Genomic DNA, 18,746 nt, shown 5'->3' with positions numbered 1-18,746 from the left:
TTTCCATGGTAATGAATTCCATCAAAGTGACCGTCAATATTTTCACACACACACACACACACACACACACACACACACACACACACAATCTTCTAATGTAATTGTCTAACTAGGTTGTTGAAAACGGAGGCAAGAGAAAAGTTAGTAACCCAGCCTAAATACAGATAGCACACAGGTGGGCGACAGTTCTAGGTTGGGGCAAGAGCTTCCCAGTTAACCCTTGTTAGCCTGTCTGTTGTGCGGCAGGAGTGCTGATGAGTGCATGCACTTAAGGTGGATTTTCTCTGACACCTGTTTGGGTGTCAAACAACCCATTTCACAGGGTTCTCCTAAGACCATTGGAAAACACAGATATTTACATTATGGCTCATTGCAGTATCAAAATGAGAGTTATGAAGTAGCAATGAAAATAATTTTATGGTTGGGAGTGACCACATCAGGAGGAACTGTATTAAAGGGCCACAGCAATAGGAAGCCTGAGAACTACTGGTTTAGAATATCTGTAATACAGTTCCTATTGTGGACAAAGAGTTTTAACATTGCTGAGCCTCCCACCTGCAGAGGTTGGCAATGTACAGAGTCAACAGACAATGCCCCCCCCCCCCCCGTCTGGACCTACACAGGAGCATGAAGAAATACGCATTTCTTTCCCTACGTTTTAATCTTACATACATTCACAGTAACTGCTTGAGAAGAAATAACATCAATTTTGGTTTATTATTTTTCAACATATAAAAGCACTGAAGATAGAGTTATAAGACGTCTCTTGAAAACAGCCTCTTTTTCCGAAAAATAAATAAATAATAAATAAATAAAGTAAAACAAATCTTGTTCCCGGTATGTGAAACCTGGCTAGGAGAAGAAGGACAGGATGGAGAGAACAGCATTAGGCAGATCCAAGATTGCATAAAAGCAATTTATTAAGATCCCGTGGACAAAAGTCTGTCCATACCCCAAGGCAGAAGGAAGGGGTCAATATGCTGAGACATGTCCAGCTATAATATACCCAGATCTCTTCATAAGCTTTTGTACCCAGTGTCACCAAAGCAACAATCCAGGTGGCAGTGACCAGAGAAACACACTCCCTTATATGACCTTTGTCCTGTAGTGGTCAGAACACGTGCCAGGAGTGTCTACAGAGCACACTGGCTGTTTTGATCGACGTGGATACAGCAGCCAGTTTTTCTGACTGTCTTTGATGCCTCCTCTTGCTTATTGAGTATTCAGAGGTAAACACAGAGCTGTGGGGCTAGACACCTGTAATACTATCTCAGTTACTCCTGGGAAGACCAAAGGAAAACTCATGGAGGAGGGCTATGCAATAAGAGTGTTTTAGGGAGGGAGGCAGGGACTGAGGGAAGGAGGCGGGGAGGGAGGAGGGGAGAGAAAAGGAAAGGAGAACACAACTGGGAGCAGAGACTATGACTGACTTAGGTGTCTGAGAGGGAGGCCAGAGTCTTGTATCTCTTTTTACCACACAACATTTGTAATCCTTGTTGCTTCCTCCTTAACAGTTCTATTTTCTCTGTCTACCTTGGTAGTAAGAGGTAAAAAGTATTGAAAAATATTTAGTTGCCCACAGCTAAATTTAAAGGAAAAAAAAAAAAAAAAGAACAGATAAATTCCATTTAACCTACTATGGAATGTCTTGGTGATCTTTCTAACAACTGTCTTTAGCTCTTTAGTTGTGCCTAGATCCACGTGAGAGTATATAATGTTCAGGTTTGATCAAAGTCTGTAGCTATCATGTGAAAATTAAATTTGTATTTGACTCTGATTTGTATTAGCTTTGCAGATACATATTTCTTTCTAATAGCTTAAGAAGCAACAAAAATGCAAATTAGAAGGCCATACCACTCATCTCTGCCATAGCAGCTTGCTTTATTACAAAATGAAACAGATACACATAGCTTTAGAAATTACTAGAAACTTTCTTAAAGTTTTTATTTTAGTTTCAAAACTGTTACCTGAATCTATATATTGAGAAGAGAACTCCCTTATTATTATACTTTCATAGTCATAATATTATTGTTTAACTCTAGGTGTATCTTCATAATAGTTACAATAATAGTTTGTGAAATAGAAAACATTGTCTATTTAGTGGTAATTTTCTTTTGATCTCTGTCTTCCAGGAGACTAAAACCCAGTGTGTACGAATTGCTACAAAAGGTAAGAAGTTTACTTCTTGTTTTTGTTTTTCGTTTTTTTAAATTTTGGGGGTTTTTTTGTTGTTCTGTTTTGTTTATTAACCACATTCATCACATCTTTCGAAACTGAAAGAGTTTTATTCCCTGATTCAGGCCAATTGAATGTGGCATTTCTATTACAGGGTATTTGTATGGGGAGGCAGATAAACCCCAGTCAAGCTCTCTGATTCACTTGGGTGTCTTAAGACAAAATAGAGTTCAACCTCCCAGCCACTAGTGCTTAACCTCAGGAACCTTGTTATTCTAATAAGATGGATTTAGAGACCTTAGAGGGGCTTATCCCTGCACTTAGTGTCTGAGAGGTCTTATGCTGCCCATCAGCCTATCAGGAAAAACTAAGCCTTAGCAGTTCGAAACACAAGACACTTATTTCAAAAACCTCTGCTACTTTGTGTGATAGACAGATCAAACATGCTCAGCTACGCTGAGTCTGCACTGTCAGGTGAAGCCTTCATTCACATTTCGTTGTGACTTAAAAGGAACAAAGCTAATTCGGCAGTACAGGAGCACTGGTGTGGGAGATCAGCTCCATGACTTCATCACTGGATGGAAGACATTTTAATTTCTCCTTTTGATTCAACAAATGCCAGGAAATTATGTCTGTGAAGGCTGGCAACCAGAACACTGCCTGCTGACCCTGCCTACCATGACTTAGCTGCTTTGATAAGGAAAAAAAAAAGTATATTATCATCTGTGAATGAGCATTTGACATTTAGCCTGGGGAGAAGTCTCTTGTACCTCTGTGTGCATTATCCTTCATTTACAATTTGACTAGTACAGCAAGGGAGAGGCCACACTGCTTTGTCTGTTCTGTCAAAGGAAGACGAGCATGCATGTTTGTGCCTCCACAGAGGGTTGTCCCTCTGGGAGTTTTGTTGCCATAGTTAGCATTTGATGCACATTTGTGAGTGTAGTTGATTCACTGGGGGTAACAGGGAATAGCCATATTCTGTTTATGTTGGCATCTTTTCTTTCATCTTTTTCCTCCATCTACCCATCAATCTGCTCAATTAGCATTTGTTTTTCTCTTGATTTGTGCAGGCAATAAAGAGTTTTCCCTTGGCTTCTGGGACTAATAAAGAAACTTCACAGATGGGGGGGGGGAAACCCCTACTAATTCCATGTGGATACTAAGATTCCTCATGATAGTTAAAATAATTAAGCAACTGTAGTGGAAAAAAAGGAAAAATATATGCAGAAGGATCTAATGTGCAAACAGTTCTTTTATTTTGAGAATTGGGACTTTTGAGAATTGGGGCTTGTAAGTCACGAGTTAAAAGTTGAAGTGTCTGGAAGTTAGCCATGGAAAATATTTAGCTATGTGACACCTCTGCTTTTCCAGACTTAAAGATGACCCTAAGAATGCAAAAGGTATTCACATCAGGCTGTCAGAAAGTTCTGTAGGGAGGAAAATGCTGGACTTCTCCGATGGAAAGAGAGAGAAGAGGGGAGGGAGGGGAGAAGGAGGGAAGCAAGAAAGAGAAAAAACTGAAGTGACGTCACATTCTCATTCACTGGCTTTGCATCTGCTGACTTGCGGTCACTCTCTTACCTTTTGGATACCAACAAAAATATGAGGAAAAGTGTCCTCTGGTGTTTATGACTCAGGAAGGTTTATACGTGGTGGTGGAGTTTGGCCTTAGTGTGTTGCATAGGACATCTGCAGGCAGCCCAGAGGGTGGCTAAGAAAGCTTCCACTTGTGTCATTTCCCTTCTTCTTCCTCCCAGTGAGCTCCGGTCTTTGGCTGACTGAGTACTGCACTCAGCATGAGAGGGATCTGGCCTTACACGATCTGATGGTAGACCTTCGTCTTGCCTCTTAGCTTTGGCAAATTGCAAAAGCTCCATTTACCAAAGGGGAGTAACAAAGTTCCTACCCCTTGTTAGTTTAAAGATTCAGGGAACATATAGGATACTCTTTGTCTCATCTGGGGGTTTCCTTCCGTATTTTAAGTTATCTGTGATAAATTATAACCTGAAAATATTAAGTAGAAATTTCCAGAAATAAAAAGTTCATAGATATTTAATTGTATGCCACTGGCAGTAACATAATAAAAATTTTCACTGTCTGGCTCCACCTTGCCCAGGACCCAAGTCTCCCCTTTGTCCACAGCATTCATGGTGAATATACTACCCACCTGTCTGGTAACGTGGTAACCACCTTGGTATCAGATCACCTGTTGCTTGTATTCAAGAAACCCTAGTTTTATTTAATCATGGCTTAAATGTGCAAGCATATTTATGCTATTAGCTATTATAGGATATTCCTATAATTTCCCTATTTTATTTATTATAATTGGTAATGTCTTATCTATTTTATATTAAATGTTTTTATAGCTATATACATATAGAGGTAGTATCTACAGAATTTGGTATTGTCTGTGCTTTTAGTTCTTTACTGGGGATCTTGGAACATACCCGCCACAGATAGAGGGACTATTATATTGTAGATATTACACATGCTAACCACTGTCTTCCATCTCCACTATAAAGTGCTACGCTATCCTATCTAACGGACTTCTGTAGAGGCTCACGTAAGAACCTCTATATTTTCCATTACTGTTTTCAATCTAGAAAATTGCAGTGACAAGTCCCTAAATGAACATATTTTATCTTGCTTCTGGACCACATAAATCATTGTATACCAATATGGAGGGGAAAACACATGAATAATGAAGTAGACTTAAATTGGAGATAAAAATTTTGGGGGAGAAAAGTTGCTTGTGTTTTAATATTTGTAACTATATCTAATCTATGTCTTGCTCTTGGTGTTTCGCATTTTTCTACCTATGAAAAGCCACATTTAGTAAAGTGACACTGCCTTATGGCCTGAGTGCATGCTAAACTAACACTATGCGTATATGGTTGCCCTTTTCCGGAACTTTTCAGCATTAAAATAAAACTTTTCAGAGAAGGCATCTTTAAGACCTCCTTAATGGTCAAAATGATATGACCACACTGCCTAAGAAGGGGCATAAAGAAAGACACTTACCAGTAAAGGACTGACTAGTTAAACAAGTCTGCACTTTTTGTTAAAGTTTGATTAAAACATATATATGCAATGTGTGGGCTTCACTGTTACTATATATTTGAGGCGTGTGGGCTTTGCTGTTATACATGTACATATGGGCTCATGAAACAAGCAAACAAGAAAGGCAACAAAATAATGAGAACTACATGAGCACGGGTAGAAACAATGCGGGGTCCATAGGCAAGTCCGTGGCAAGTGGGCGGCTGCTGATGACGCTCAGGGAAACAAAAAGCATTTCACTTCTCAAACAGTGTCAACAAGAGGACAGCCAAGCCAGGAAAGGCTGGGCTGACCAGAAAGACAGGAAACCTGTGTGGCATTCTTCGCCATTCCTCAGACCCTGCCTTCACACGCTCAGCTACAAGTACTGAGAAGGTGGGAACCTGCTTTCCTAAGGTCCTCCTTCATGAATAAGTCAACTTTGCTGAAAAGAGCAGAATTCTCTGGAAATCTGGATGAGTCTCTTATAAAACCTTCTAGTTCTTGCTTGTATTTTTTTTAACTAAATACTTAGTAAAGTTTACTTCTGGGATGCAATAGTCTCACACAGTACTGTATCTCAAGACCAGGCATAAGATTATGTACAACGAATATTTACTGAATTGGTAATTGAATTTAAATTTGAGGTACATGTTTCTGCTTTAATATTTAATCCAACTAGTTACATACACTACTGCCTGCAATTCTGAAAAGTATCAGAGATTTTGTGTGTGTGACAAGTTTCATATGCAGCCGGAGTTGTTTTTATGTTCCTTTAAATGTGTACATTTATATGATACTTTCCAGTTTAGAAAAAAAAAAAAAATCTGAAGCTGAGATTCTATGTGAGTCTACAGTTACTGAGAAGTAGAATTTGTAAAGTAATGTGTACTAAGGTCATGTAAGTTTTACTTGAGTGAGTTTTGGCTGGAGTAAGTAATAACGTGTGATCTCTTCATGCAAATGGCTAGTTGGATACATAAATAGGAAGACAGCTTAGATAAGATTCTTGAACTTGGTCACCACAATTCTTACTATGTCTTCTATGACTTTGCTGGTTTCCAGCATCAAGGTATAGTCTAGTGTTTTAACAAAAATTGGATGGTTTGATGTGTTTGAGCAGAACGGCTAAAGGAAATTTCTCATTACTTTGATTCTCTGTGTAGCCATCATGGTAAAAAGATTAAGATCCCATTAAACATCATACAAATGAGTGTTACTTAGCAGCACAAGAGCACGTCATTTTTGCTCATGTGAACCTTTCTGACTTCATTTGGATGTACTGAAATACTAACTGCACCTGAACATAAGACCTCTGAATGTTAATTACAAAATTCAAGCTTAAAGTCAACAAGGTCTGTTGCTGATTTGTCTTTTCTTAGCATTTAAATTATTCCCCAAGTCAGTTACCCAAATAGCCACTGCATCCCAGGAGTATTTGTCACCTAATTTTCTTTTCTTAAATCACATGAGTATGGATATACATGGTTCCTTCATATGTAGATTTCCCATGCCTGCCCCTCAAAAACTTATTGTTCACAGAGCAAGAAAGACCCTGAACTTTAAAGTCTTGTTCACTCTCTTCCCAGCTCTACTGTAGCCAGAACTCAGCTATGTACTTGCTTTCATATTAGAGAGAATACTGTTCACACATGGAAGGTTCGCTTCTTAAGCAGCCTTCATGGAATGCATGTCTGTTCCTTTGTTCTGCTGCCCGATCAAACATGGGTAGGCGGAGAGAGTCCCTGCTAGTCAACATTTGACTCTGACCGCATATTCTTGCCATGAATGTTTAGAGATAGCCCCAGCATCTTTGGTGTTAACTTCTTTCATGAGATGATTTTGACCTGTCACCAGCACCTCCTTAAAAGAGATAGCTCACGTTCACAGCAAAGCCTGTGGAGACAACGGATGGCATTAAAGCTCCCCAAACCCTCTCTAGTAGCTGCAGAGCAGACACCAATTTAGATACACTGTTGCTGCCAGGACTTTGTTTCTAACCTAGATTAGTGAGGTTTGAGAGGAGAAAGGCACTTTAGAGAGGTTCCTGCTTATGCCATAAAAATATTTAAACATTAATTTAACAACAAAGTGGGAAAGGGCCAGTGTCTTAGACCAGTTGATTGAACACTGACCTTAGCTAATCAGAGACCATTCTAAAACAACATATTGGTGGTTGTGGTTCCATAATGGGCGCAGTCAGAGTCCTCAGTTCAGATAACCTGCTTGAACTTGAGTCATACATATTGTTGATAACCTTTTATAATGTGAATTACCATGTAATGTGCATAGTGTCAAAATCTTAACATAAGTGGAAAGACACTCCTCTTATTCTTTAGGAAACTATGGATTTCCTAGCCACAAGCATAGGAATATAAAGCATTAGAATCTAGTTGATATTTTGACTTGCATTCGATAAAGCTCCTCTTTTAGTATTTAAAAAAAAAAAAAAATTCAACCCGAAATGTAATACTGTAATGAAGTATTTGTGAGAAACTAAAACTGATAATCTCATTCAGAAAAAAAAGTCATTAAACTTGATTAACATATAATTAACTATCTTGAAACGTTCAATAGCTTAGCTTGGTGTCTTGGTTTGTAGCTATAATCCAAGTGCTGGGGAAGCAAAGTCAGGAAGATCACTACAATCTTAGGGCCAGCCTGGCCTGTTTAGTTAGTACCAGGCCAACATGGGCTCCTGAGTGAGACTTTCTCAACACACACAAAAAAATAACATCAATAAATTTACAGCAACAAGCACAACAACAATTTATGAATATAAAAATGTATCTAATAAAACATGAATATAAAATATTAAAACACTTATTAATATAAACTGTATCTCATCAGGAGAAAGATAGTAGATGACATGTAGATGACTGATGATAAATAAAGATAATACATTTGTCTCAAGAACTAAAATATAAAAAATAATTCCTTTAATAATATTTTTATATACTTTTTATTTTTTTTTATTTAATTATAAGCACATCATTTCTCCTTTTCTTCCTTCCTGCCCCTTTCATATACCTTTCAAGTTCCTGGGGTTTTTATTTTTTTGTTTTTGTTGTTGTTAATTAACATTTTACATACACACACACACACACACACATTTCTAGGACATAAATACAACCTGCTCAGTCCTTATAACATTACTGTATTTATATGATTCCAGGGCTTTTGGTATTGGCTTGGATAATCCATTGGGAGGCCCTTCCCTGAGAAAAATCATTTCTCTGACTCAGTATCCCCTAGTTCTTGGTGTAGGTCTGAGATCCGTATACAAAACAATGTTAATGTACCCATTGGTGTCATTGTTCAAGTTTTTTGTTTAGCCAGCCCTATTGGTAAGACTTCATGGGTAGTCTTTGTAGCATTTCTAGGAGATAGAATTAATCTCAGGGCAAACTTATGTTTGCTCTTATAAGCTTTCTGCCTACTCTTCCACAGTGATCCTGGCCTTAGGTACTGGATTATGTGAGATGGGTCAGTTGGGACTGGGCATGCTACAGTCTCTTCTTCCCTGCATGTCAACTGGTTGTGGGTTTTTCGGGGAAGAGGGAGGGTCTTGTTTGACTGTTTTTTCTAATTGTCTCTATCTTTCACAAGGAGAAGTTTTTCTGATGAGGGGTGAGAACTACAAATATCTGTGGGTAAAATATTAATATCTATGATGTAGGTAAGAATCACACGAAAATATTTAATCAGTTGTCCCAAGAAATGGTTCTCTCTCTCTTTTTTTTTTTTTTTCTTTTTAAAATGTTCTTGAAGAAATAAAAGAGAATTGCAAATGTTATATATAAAACCAAAGACAAAATTAACACAGGAAAAAAATGCCTGGGATGAATCTAGTTGGAACTGAATTCACTCAGAGAGGATCATAAGTGGTGACGCCATGACCCCTACTAGGTAAAGAGGAGGGGTACAGGCCTTTGTCTCCTCACACCCTGCCTCAAAGAGAGAATATTAGCTCATCTGGGTTTCTAAAACATCCTAAAAAGGATTTCTTGAAAGCATTCTCTAGAACTGTCTGAGGAACAATATCCATTTAGGGTTTTTGCCTTTAGAACAAAATACCTGCTCACACCGCCTTTTATTACCAGTTACTCGGACTATAGAACCACAGCACGATTGTGTTTCCCAACGTTCGCACGGGCTTTCACTGTTACTTTATGCTCAGACCCTATCTATACAGCTCTGGCGTTTATTGTCTTACTGAACAGATCAATGGAGCCGTTTAAGGACCTGTTCCAAACATGAGAAAATAAAGCAATAGAAAAAGTAAACTAAGCAATAAAACCAAATAATAAGAGGTATGTTATGGGTTGCAGATACATAATATGTAGAAACAGAATTGGGAAGGAGGTCAAAGACGTTTAGGAAGAATATTTGATAGAGTTGGTCCATTAAGACCTGACTTAGGCCTTTCCTGATGAGTTCTTCTTATCCACATTTGATATGACTGGCCAGAGCTGAAAACCAGAAACACTGAAGTGCAGTAAGGAAGGAAAAGCCAAGGGAATCTTCACAGAGGCGCTTACAGGTCCCTCAGCCTGTTGTTAAGATAAGCACAGAGCTAGATGAAGAAGAAGGAAGTGAGGGTTTCATTCAAACCTTGGCCAGGCTCATCTCAAGCTACACATCAGGATAAAAATAAGACCTGTGTCCTGTTTAATTCACTTTGCCCTGGAAGAGAGCTACTGAGTACTTAGAAAGGCAGTAAGCACTGAGAGGTATGCACTATCACGTGCCACTGCGGCTGAGTACAGAGACCTTGAGTGTGACATTAGAGAGCAGTTAGGTTCAGATGGTCAGCAAGTAGCTTATGCCGGTGCTTGAGGGAGGCACAGTAAATGTGCACATGTGTAGGTGGAGGGCTGGGGCTGCGAAGCAGACACAGCATGACCTGAACAAGGAGGGACAGCCCTAACTTGGGAAGAAGAGTGTCTGTCTATGTAAAAGCGGAAGGGGGGGAGCGTATCTTGCTTTAGGTTTTCGGAGCCCAGTGGGATAGGGTCATCAGAGAAAGGAGTCGAAAATAGCTTATAATGCCATATACATGGTTTATTAGAGCCAGATACCAAACACCTCTCCACTCATTATGTTAATTTTAAAGCCATATTGACACTACAAAAGTAAAACTCATGTTTTCTACTCCTTTCATGGGTTGGCATTCCGGGGGTGCTATGGGGCGTATACTTGAAAGGGTGGACAGCGAAGACAGGGAAGAAAAGGAGGGAAAGAGAAGGGAAGAGAGGTGTGTAAGTGAATGAATACACATCTTTCTGTCTGTGTCTGCTGGAGCTGCAGTTCACACAGGATGCCCGGGAACAGCACTGCCTTCCCTACAGTTAAGCTCACCCAGCAGCCAAATGTTGGTTTCTACATACTTACATTATCTAAGGAATGGAAGCAACCTGGGCTTCTTCCGGAAATGACTGACGCTAGCCAGCCTTGGGGCAGGGAAAGTAGCCGGAGAAAGTGAAACTTTTCATTTTTTTCTTGTCCAGTGAGATGGGTGCTTCTTGTAGCCTGCAACACCTAAGGACCTCAGGCTTAGGTCTCTACTGGAAGGTATGGTTTTTTTTTTAAATTGCTTTTATATTTCTTTTAAAACAATAATGTATAGCATTCTAATTCAGTAGACACAAATTTACATGTTTGCAGCTAAGGAGTTTGTTTGTTTTTTTTGTTTTGTTTTGTTTTGTTTTTTTAAATAACATCCTTACAGCATTTCTCCCTTCCCTTTCCTCCCCACAAAGCTTTCCACAAGCCTTTCCTCCTCGCTATCATTCAAATCCAGCTTTTCCTCCTGCGGAGAAGACACACACATCACTCTTTCCTGTGCATTGTCTGTCCTCTTGTTTTCAAATTTTAATCTGATTAAAGGCTTCATTTTTCATTAATTCAGAGGAAGAAGGCTACAGTAAAGCTACATTAATATTAGAGTTTAGACTACAGCCTGAGGATAATGAAAGATGAAGCCAGTTAGGAAAAATAATTCTAATAAAGGCTCAGGCATTGTCATAGTTTTCAGGAACAACCCGTTAGGCACCAGGGTTTTCATTTGCTCTGCCAAAGTTCTTGACACGGTGAACTTTTTTTTTTAATTTATTTAAAAAACTAATAGATTTTTAAAGCCTGTATGCTGAAAAACTAGAGTAGACAAAATGCACAGTGTTTCCACAAATGGGTTCAAATGCTAAATAGTCACATAATTTATTACTAAGAAATTCTCACCAGTGACCTACCTGGTCATGGGTTTATGGGTGGAAGGGTGACAGTATGCTTATATTTAAATCTGTGTTCGATATGTAACATCTATCTATCCATCTTTTAAAACAGATAAATGAGTGAGTGAGTGAGTGAGTGAGTGAGTGAGTGAGTGAGTGAGTGAAATGTATTCCATTTTACTGTCTTACAAGATAGTTCTGTTACTTACTCTCGGTAGACTGAATTAGAATTACTCTTTCCACTGCTCTGAAGATCATCAGGTACATTGTAATCAGGCTTTTCACTAGAGACTATTAACAACAATGTCCAGGGTTCCCTTTCTTTTAAGTACACAAAAGACACAAATGGAAACAGAATCTCCACTTTTCCATGTGAATTCTTCCAATCTCAGCTGTTCTAGGGCTAGAATGAAAAAGTGTTGGAAGAAAAATTTTTGACCGAGGTTTTTGTTGTTTTGTTTTTTAAACTGGGAGTAATTTCTTTTCTTCTTTATTTATTAAAAATAGCTTTTTCCCCATATAATATATCATGATTGCAATTTCTTCTTGCTCTACTCCTCCAAGTTCCTCTTCCCCTCCCCTCCCATTCAAACCCACCCATTTCTGTCTCTAATTAGAAAACGAACAGGCTTCTAAGAGATAATAGTAAACGAAGCATAATATAATAAGATTAAAAAAACCTTACACATTGGAATAGGATAAAACAAACAGTAGGAAAAGAAGCCAAGACATGCCACAAGAAACAGATATAGATACAGAGACCCAGTATTTCAAACACACAGGAATCCCATAAAAACACTAAGCTAAAAGCCATACCATATACATAAAGAACATTCTTGTTAAAAAAAAAATTATTTAAAATGACATTTTGAGACAAGGACCATCCAGAGATGTTGTTGAGCTTGAAGTGTCTTGCCATCTACTGCGGGGCATGTAGCCTACCCTTACGTTTGTTTGTCCCATGAGCCTCCCTTGGAGGAAACGAAATCTTGATTTGCAGGTAGCTATCAATTGCACATAACTTCTGTGTTAGGGACGGAGGTGTGTGTCCTCTTCTCCTTTCAGCTCTAGGACCCCATCTTCTGCTGAGCTATGCAAGTTGGCTCCGTCCCTGTGAGTTCATGTGTGCATCAGTCTTGTTGATTTAGAGGGCCTTGTTTTCTTGCTGTCCTCCTTCCTCGCCCCCCCCCCCCCCCCCCCCCCCCCCCCCCGACTGCCCTTTGCTCCTGCAAGGTTTCTGCCTCCTCCTCTGCGGGGTTCCCTTGCCCCCTAAGGGGAGGCGTGTTTAGGGCTGCATTCCAAGTTCTCTGGCTCTGCACAATGACTGTGGGTCTCTTCACTTGTTCCCATCTGCTGCAGGAGGAAGCATCTCTGGTGACTTGCTTGAGTTTTTAATTTCATTATTTCTCGTTAATTTTAATGTTTCTAAATCATGAGGAAGGCAGTCTGTAAATTTTATACTGTAGAATGTTGTCGTTCATGTGAATACGGGTCACAAGAAAGACCCTTGAGGCTAGCTAATGACAACAAAAGACCTGAGAAAAATTACAGTCTAGAAAAATTGATCAAGTCATGTGAGCATGTGCAGTGTTGTATATGTCTCCTGTTAACATGTTGTGCATGTGTGTGTGTGTGTGCGTGTGTGCGTGTGTGCGCACTCACTGTTGTCTATGCATCCTCCCAAAATGTTATGTATGTGAAATGCTGTATAATATGTCTTCCTAACATGTTGGAGGCTTGAAAAACAGGAATCATTTCATATGAAAACTATCAGGAAAGTAATGAGTTCTGCTTATAGGCTTTATAGGTCAGCTGAACATTTAGCCACCAAACTGGTGGAAGGCCCAACAGCAAAGTTTTAACTATCAAGTTCCTTGAGTTCTCCTAAGAAGTTTATCCATTTATTCAACAAAACCATAAAAAGTGAATGGATGAGTGAAGCACCGCTTGTGTGTCAAGAGTAATTCTAGGCCACAGAATTGGCGTGGGTTCCTTGAAAGGGCTCTTATTTTGGTGAGGAGACCATATTAGTTACATTTCTGTTACTGTAATTAGATACTATAGCACAGCTTAAGAAAGAGGTTTTTTTTTTCCCCATGTGCTTCTGGGGGGCTATAGGCCCATAGAATTTTGTAGACAAGGCATGGCAGCAGGATTCAGAGAGATCACATCACAACCGCATACAGGAAGCCAAGAGTCCAAGTAGAGTGTGGGGCAAGGCTATAAACCCTTAATGCTCTCCCCAGTGACTACTTTCTCCAAAAAGGCCCCATATCCTATAGCTACCCTAAAGAATGCCACCAACAAGGGACTACGTGTTCAGACACATCAGCCTATGGAGGACATTTCTCATTCAAATCACAACAGAGACAGAAGCATATACCTACAACGGAAATAATCCAAATAATTTGAAATTCATGACACATTCACTGAAGACAACAGAATCTGTCTGATGTGGTTTCAAGTGGCTTCTCTAAGTGAAGCTAATTCTGATAGGATTTCAGATAAATCCTGTCTGAAGTGATATTTGAGCTAATACTTAAATGAGAAAAGTATATAGAGCCTGTCACATCAATTGCCTGAAAAGCTTACCGAAGAGAAGGGATGGCAAACAAGAGCCCTGGTGTAGAACCAAATGGATATCCAAGGAACAATGGAGCTTATCGGGGCTTGTAAGCCATTTGTGGAGAGTGCGTGTGCCGCTATACATGTAGAGGAATGCCACAGCAGCATTTAGGTGGGAATTAATTTCCATCCTGCTTCTACGGATTACTCTAGATGATCCAGAGAATAGATGGCAGTGTCAGCCTGTGTTAAGAGGGAGCATGTTGCTAGGAAGAACATTGTGATTCTAAATGTTGGGCATGCTGGTAGCTAGTCCACAGCAGTGGAGATGAGATAAGTCTATAGGAAATGTTGAGAGAGTAAATTTGCTATAGGAAGAACAGGAAAATTAAGGTAGGCAGAGTTTTGAGCAATACAATTAACTAAATGAGTTTCCTATTTAATTCAGTTGTTTAATATTGTAGAGGAGTTGTCTTTGATATTCATGAGGTATTTTCCTACTATTTGCACAAGATGAAATTGAAAATGTAGAATTTGAAGGCCTGAGTATATAGTTCAGTGGTAGACTGTTCACTCAACATGTACATGGTCGTGGGTCCAATCGGATGGAAGGAAGGAAGGAAGGAAGGAAGGAAGGAAGGACCTTAATTTCTTTTCCTGTTGTTGTGATTAAAACAACCAACCAAACAAACAAACTTGATAAAAGGAACTCATGGAGGAAGAATTTATTCCAGCTCATAATTTAAGGGTACAGTGATCACGGTGGAGAAGTCAAGGCAACAGAAGCTTGAAGCCGTTGGTCACATTACATCCAGAGTCCAGCAGCAGAGAGCCATGCTAGTGCTCCGTTCATCTTCTCCACTTTTCATAAGTCAGGACCCCATGTCCAGAGAGTAGCCCTGCCCACAGTTGAAGCCATGCTTTCCCATGTTAATTAACCCAATCCCTCGTAGACAGGGTCAGAAGGTAGCTCCAGTCTCAGTCCCACAGAGCTGTGCCCAGACAGTTAGCTCCTACATAGTTCGAGATCCCATGAAAATGACAGTCAACGCTGGGTACCGCAGAAAGACTAGCCAGGCCTCAGGCTTGATATACACTAGAGGAGCCATTCTTTATGAGAAAACAGAATCCTGCAGTTTTCAAAGTTCAAAAGTTACTTAAGAATGATATACTCCAAAAACACACCTAGATTATTTTGCAGAAATGTTATGGATTTTAAGGCCATCTAGACGCACGTGTGTGTGTGTGTGTGTGTGTGTGTGTGTGTGTGTGTGTGTGTGTGCGTGTGCGCGCGCGCTTAGGCTAATATACACCACAGTACATATGAGGAGGTCAGAGGGCGATCCTGCTATCTTGTTGTTGTTGTTTGTTGAGGCAGGGCCTTTCTTGTTTATGCTGCAGGCACACAGAAGCATTGGGTCAGTTCTGTCTCTGTTTCCCATCCTCCCTCAGTGCTTTCTAATTACAGCCAGCATGCCTGGCTTTCTGGGAATTGAACTCAAGTTGTCAGGATTGCACAACAAATGTTTTTACCTGATGAGCCATGTCCCTGTGGCCCTGATTTATTGTTATAATAAACTCTTTCTAAAGTCGAAAATAATGTTTACATATGCAAATTGGTTTACTCAAAACAATAATATGTTCACTTAAGTTTGACTATTAAGTACATTTGTAATTGTGAGGGGGGTTACTACAGTGGTAGCATCAAATAATATGTTGAAAGTGAGCAGAAGAGTAATATTTAAGTATATAGTGTTCATAAATTGATTCTATCACACTTGTCCTCTGATTTCAAGTTTACCACATGAAATCTATTTTTGTTTGTGGTCTTTACAATAAAAAGTAAAGATAATATCAGTAAGAAGTAAATTTTAACTTAAAAACAATAACATATGTATATTACAAAAAGATTTCATGCTAATTATTTAGAACTTCTGACCTAAGTTAGTGCCTTCTTATTCTGACGAGAAGATCGGTGTTTGCTGATGATTTGGTTTACTTGGGCAATGCAAATTATTGGTCTTGTGGGAACTGACATAAATTCCATACAGCGTTTTCATATACCACATTCATTACATAAGATGTGCCATGATTATTAATTCAAACATTATATATCTTCAGTGTCAACCTGCATATCAACGAGGTCAATATTATCAAAGTGGTCCAGCTAACACTCACTTCTTTCAAGTAATTAAAGAACAATCTGGAGACTTGTATTACTATGAAACCCGTGGTACTGTTTGTTCACTGGAGAGAATTTTAACATAGAGTGTTTCATTCAAATACCAGAAGTCCAAATCTAAATTCAGTTCAATTCTAGGAATGTTGCCTTAAGTGACTAGCGAGACGGAAATAACTTTACAACTGGAATAGATGCTTAATGACAGAGCAGAAATGGCAAAATTCGGGAGGTACTATTTCTCCTCCCACAATCCTGTTTGAAGGCGTCACTCAAAACTGAAACGGTTAGCATGAACTGCTGTTGTATCCGAATAGACTAAATTGGTCATGAGCGATATTCTCATGTCATATGTATGTGATCTGTAGCAAAACGGCCATTAACTGCTGTGGGCATTATGATAGGGAAATAACCTTGGTTAGGTAAACTCAGTGTTGTTATAAATACCTTCCTAAGCTGGAGGAAAGGTCAAAGCCATAGAAGGGACTTGCTGACAGAAGCAAAAATTGGAACCGTGGTATGCTTTGAAGCAAAAAGATGCTTGGGCCTAGGAATTCAAGTGGCTTTTGGAGGCTCAAAAAAGCCAGGAAATTGATCCTCCCCTTTGCATCTCAGACAGCCAAACCATACCAACATCTCGATAGCAGTCTTACGGGAGTTGTGTAGGAATTCACCATTTCAGAAATAAAGTAAAATTTATGTTTCTTTGGCCAGCAAGTCAGTCATATTTTGTTACCAAGCTATGAGTAATTAATAAGGAATGGGTGTAGCTTATATGTTTATTTGTTTTTCAAGACTAAAAAACAGTCACTGTGTAACTCTGGCTGTCCTGGAACTCACTATGTAGTTCAGGCTGGCCTCAAACCCAGAAGTCCACCCACCTCTGCTTCTTCCCACATGCTGGCATTAAAAGAGTGTGCCACTTTGCCCATCAAGGAAAGGGTTTTGACACCTAGACGCAGAATCCTACTGTAGCATACCTGTGAACGTGGAGGTGACTTTGGAATTGGGCAGTGAACAGAGGTTTTAAGAGTTTTGAGGATCAGAGAGGCAAAGGCCTAGATTGCCTTCATCAAGCTGCTAGGAGAGAGATGAATGTTGATGTTTCCTCAGCAAGGCTCAGGGGGAGATGAAGATATTGGAAAATGAAGCAAAGGGGATCCTTGTTTCAGAGGAGAAGTTTAACTGAATTGTGTCAATCCGTTATGTAGAAAGCAAAGTTTATAGAGCTTGAACTTAAATATGAAGTAAGGAGGTTTCCAAGAAATACTGAAGACATTCTTGCCAAAACCCAGGCACACACATGCACTCATTCCCACAGAATTGGGGGTGTATAATTGTTGTTAGTACATAAGTGTGTAAATGTACATATACCTGTACATAGGAACACATATATAATATAAATATTTTAAAGGATTTATTTTTCATTTTGTGTGTGTGTGTACACATGCACGTCTGTGTGTCTGTGTGTGTATCTGCTGTCTGTGTGCCTGTATGTCTGTCTATCTGTGTATGTGAGTCTGTGTTTGTGTCTGTGTGTATTAGTGTGTAGTGTGTGGGTCTATCTGTGTGTGTGTGTGTGTTGTGTATTTGTGTGTCTTTGCATATGAGTGCAGGTCCTTGCAGAGTCCAGGAGAAGGTGACAGATGCCTTGGAGCTGGAGTTACAGGCCACTTGATGTGAGTGCTGATATGAGCTTAATCTCTGACCATCTTTCCAAGCCTCGAGGACTTCCTTTTTATTTTACATATGGGAGCATTTGCCTATTTTTATCTATGTGAACCATGTGCATGTATGCTTGGTGTTCACTGACCCCAGAAGAGGGCATTAGATCCACTACAACTCAGTTCCAGGTACTTGGGACCTTCCATGTGTGTGCTGTATGCTGTGTGCTGGCAACCAAACCTGGGTCCTATACAGGAGTGAGTAGCATGTGCTCTTAAGCATTGAACCATCTTCCTAGCCCTGAAATTCCTGACTATATGGTGCAGTATATACTATACTACACAGTGCAGTATAGATGCCTGGATTTGGTCCTTTGTTTGAAAAGGCAAATGCTAAGTCAGAGAAAAGCTCAAGTGTTTTATATTCGAAGCAATTAAAAACAGGTCTTTAGAATGAATCCCTGCTTTAAAAGGATTATATACTTCATATGGCAATATTATAGCAATGCTCTCTCTGCCACTCTTTCTATATTTATCCTATTGTAGGGAAAAGAAATTAAAATCCCATTCAGTCTCATCAAGACACATTTGCAGAGTATTTTAGAGCACTGGTTTATGATTATCACTCTATTATAGACAAACAAAATATTCTTTATCCTCGATCAGTTTAGTGTCTGAAATTATGGATTCTATTCAGATTTTAATGAAATGTGGATTACTTTGAAGATTATCTCTGATTTAATAAATGGCATTAGAGTAGAAAGTTAATTGAATCTTTCTTGAATGAGCAGTGACCACTATGAGTGATTGATTAGAGCAAAAGATAGTAAATGATGTATTTTGAGTTTGCCTTATGTGTTTAAAATTATTTCAGAACAGAAAGTGACT

At 39.3% G+C, this 18,746-nt stretch overlaps 1 protein-coding gene across 4 annotated transcripts in view; it reads left to right on the top strand.

Moving 5' to 3' along the window:
• The window catches only part of Ptprk (protein tyrosine phosphatase receptor type K), a 529,549-nt gene that overhangs the window by 431,843 nt on the left and 78,960 nt on the right, over window positions 1–18,746 (top strand). For all 4 annotated transcript variants that reach the window (XM_051164144.1, XM_051164142.1, XM_051164141.1 and 1 more), the window contains exon 13: window positions 2,133–2,169. In XM_051164144.1, the coding sequence (XP_051020101.1) occupies window positions 2,133–2,169 (37 nt within the window). The remainder of the gene's footprint in view (window positions 1–2,132; window positions 2,170–18,746) is intronic.

This window comes from Acomys russatus, chromosome 21 (assembly GCF_903995435.1).
Source record: "Acomys russatus chromosome 21, mAcoRus1.1, whole genome shotgun sequence".
In the NCBI taxonomy this organism is placed as follows: domain Eukaryota; kingdom Metazoa; phylum Chordata; class Mammalia; order Rodentia; family Muridae; genus Acomys; species Acomys russatus.
Note: the sequence above shows the minus strand (reverse complement) of the source record. Positions and strands in the feature narration are given on the sequence as shown.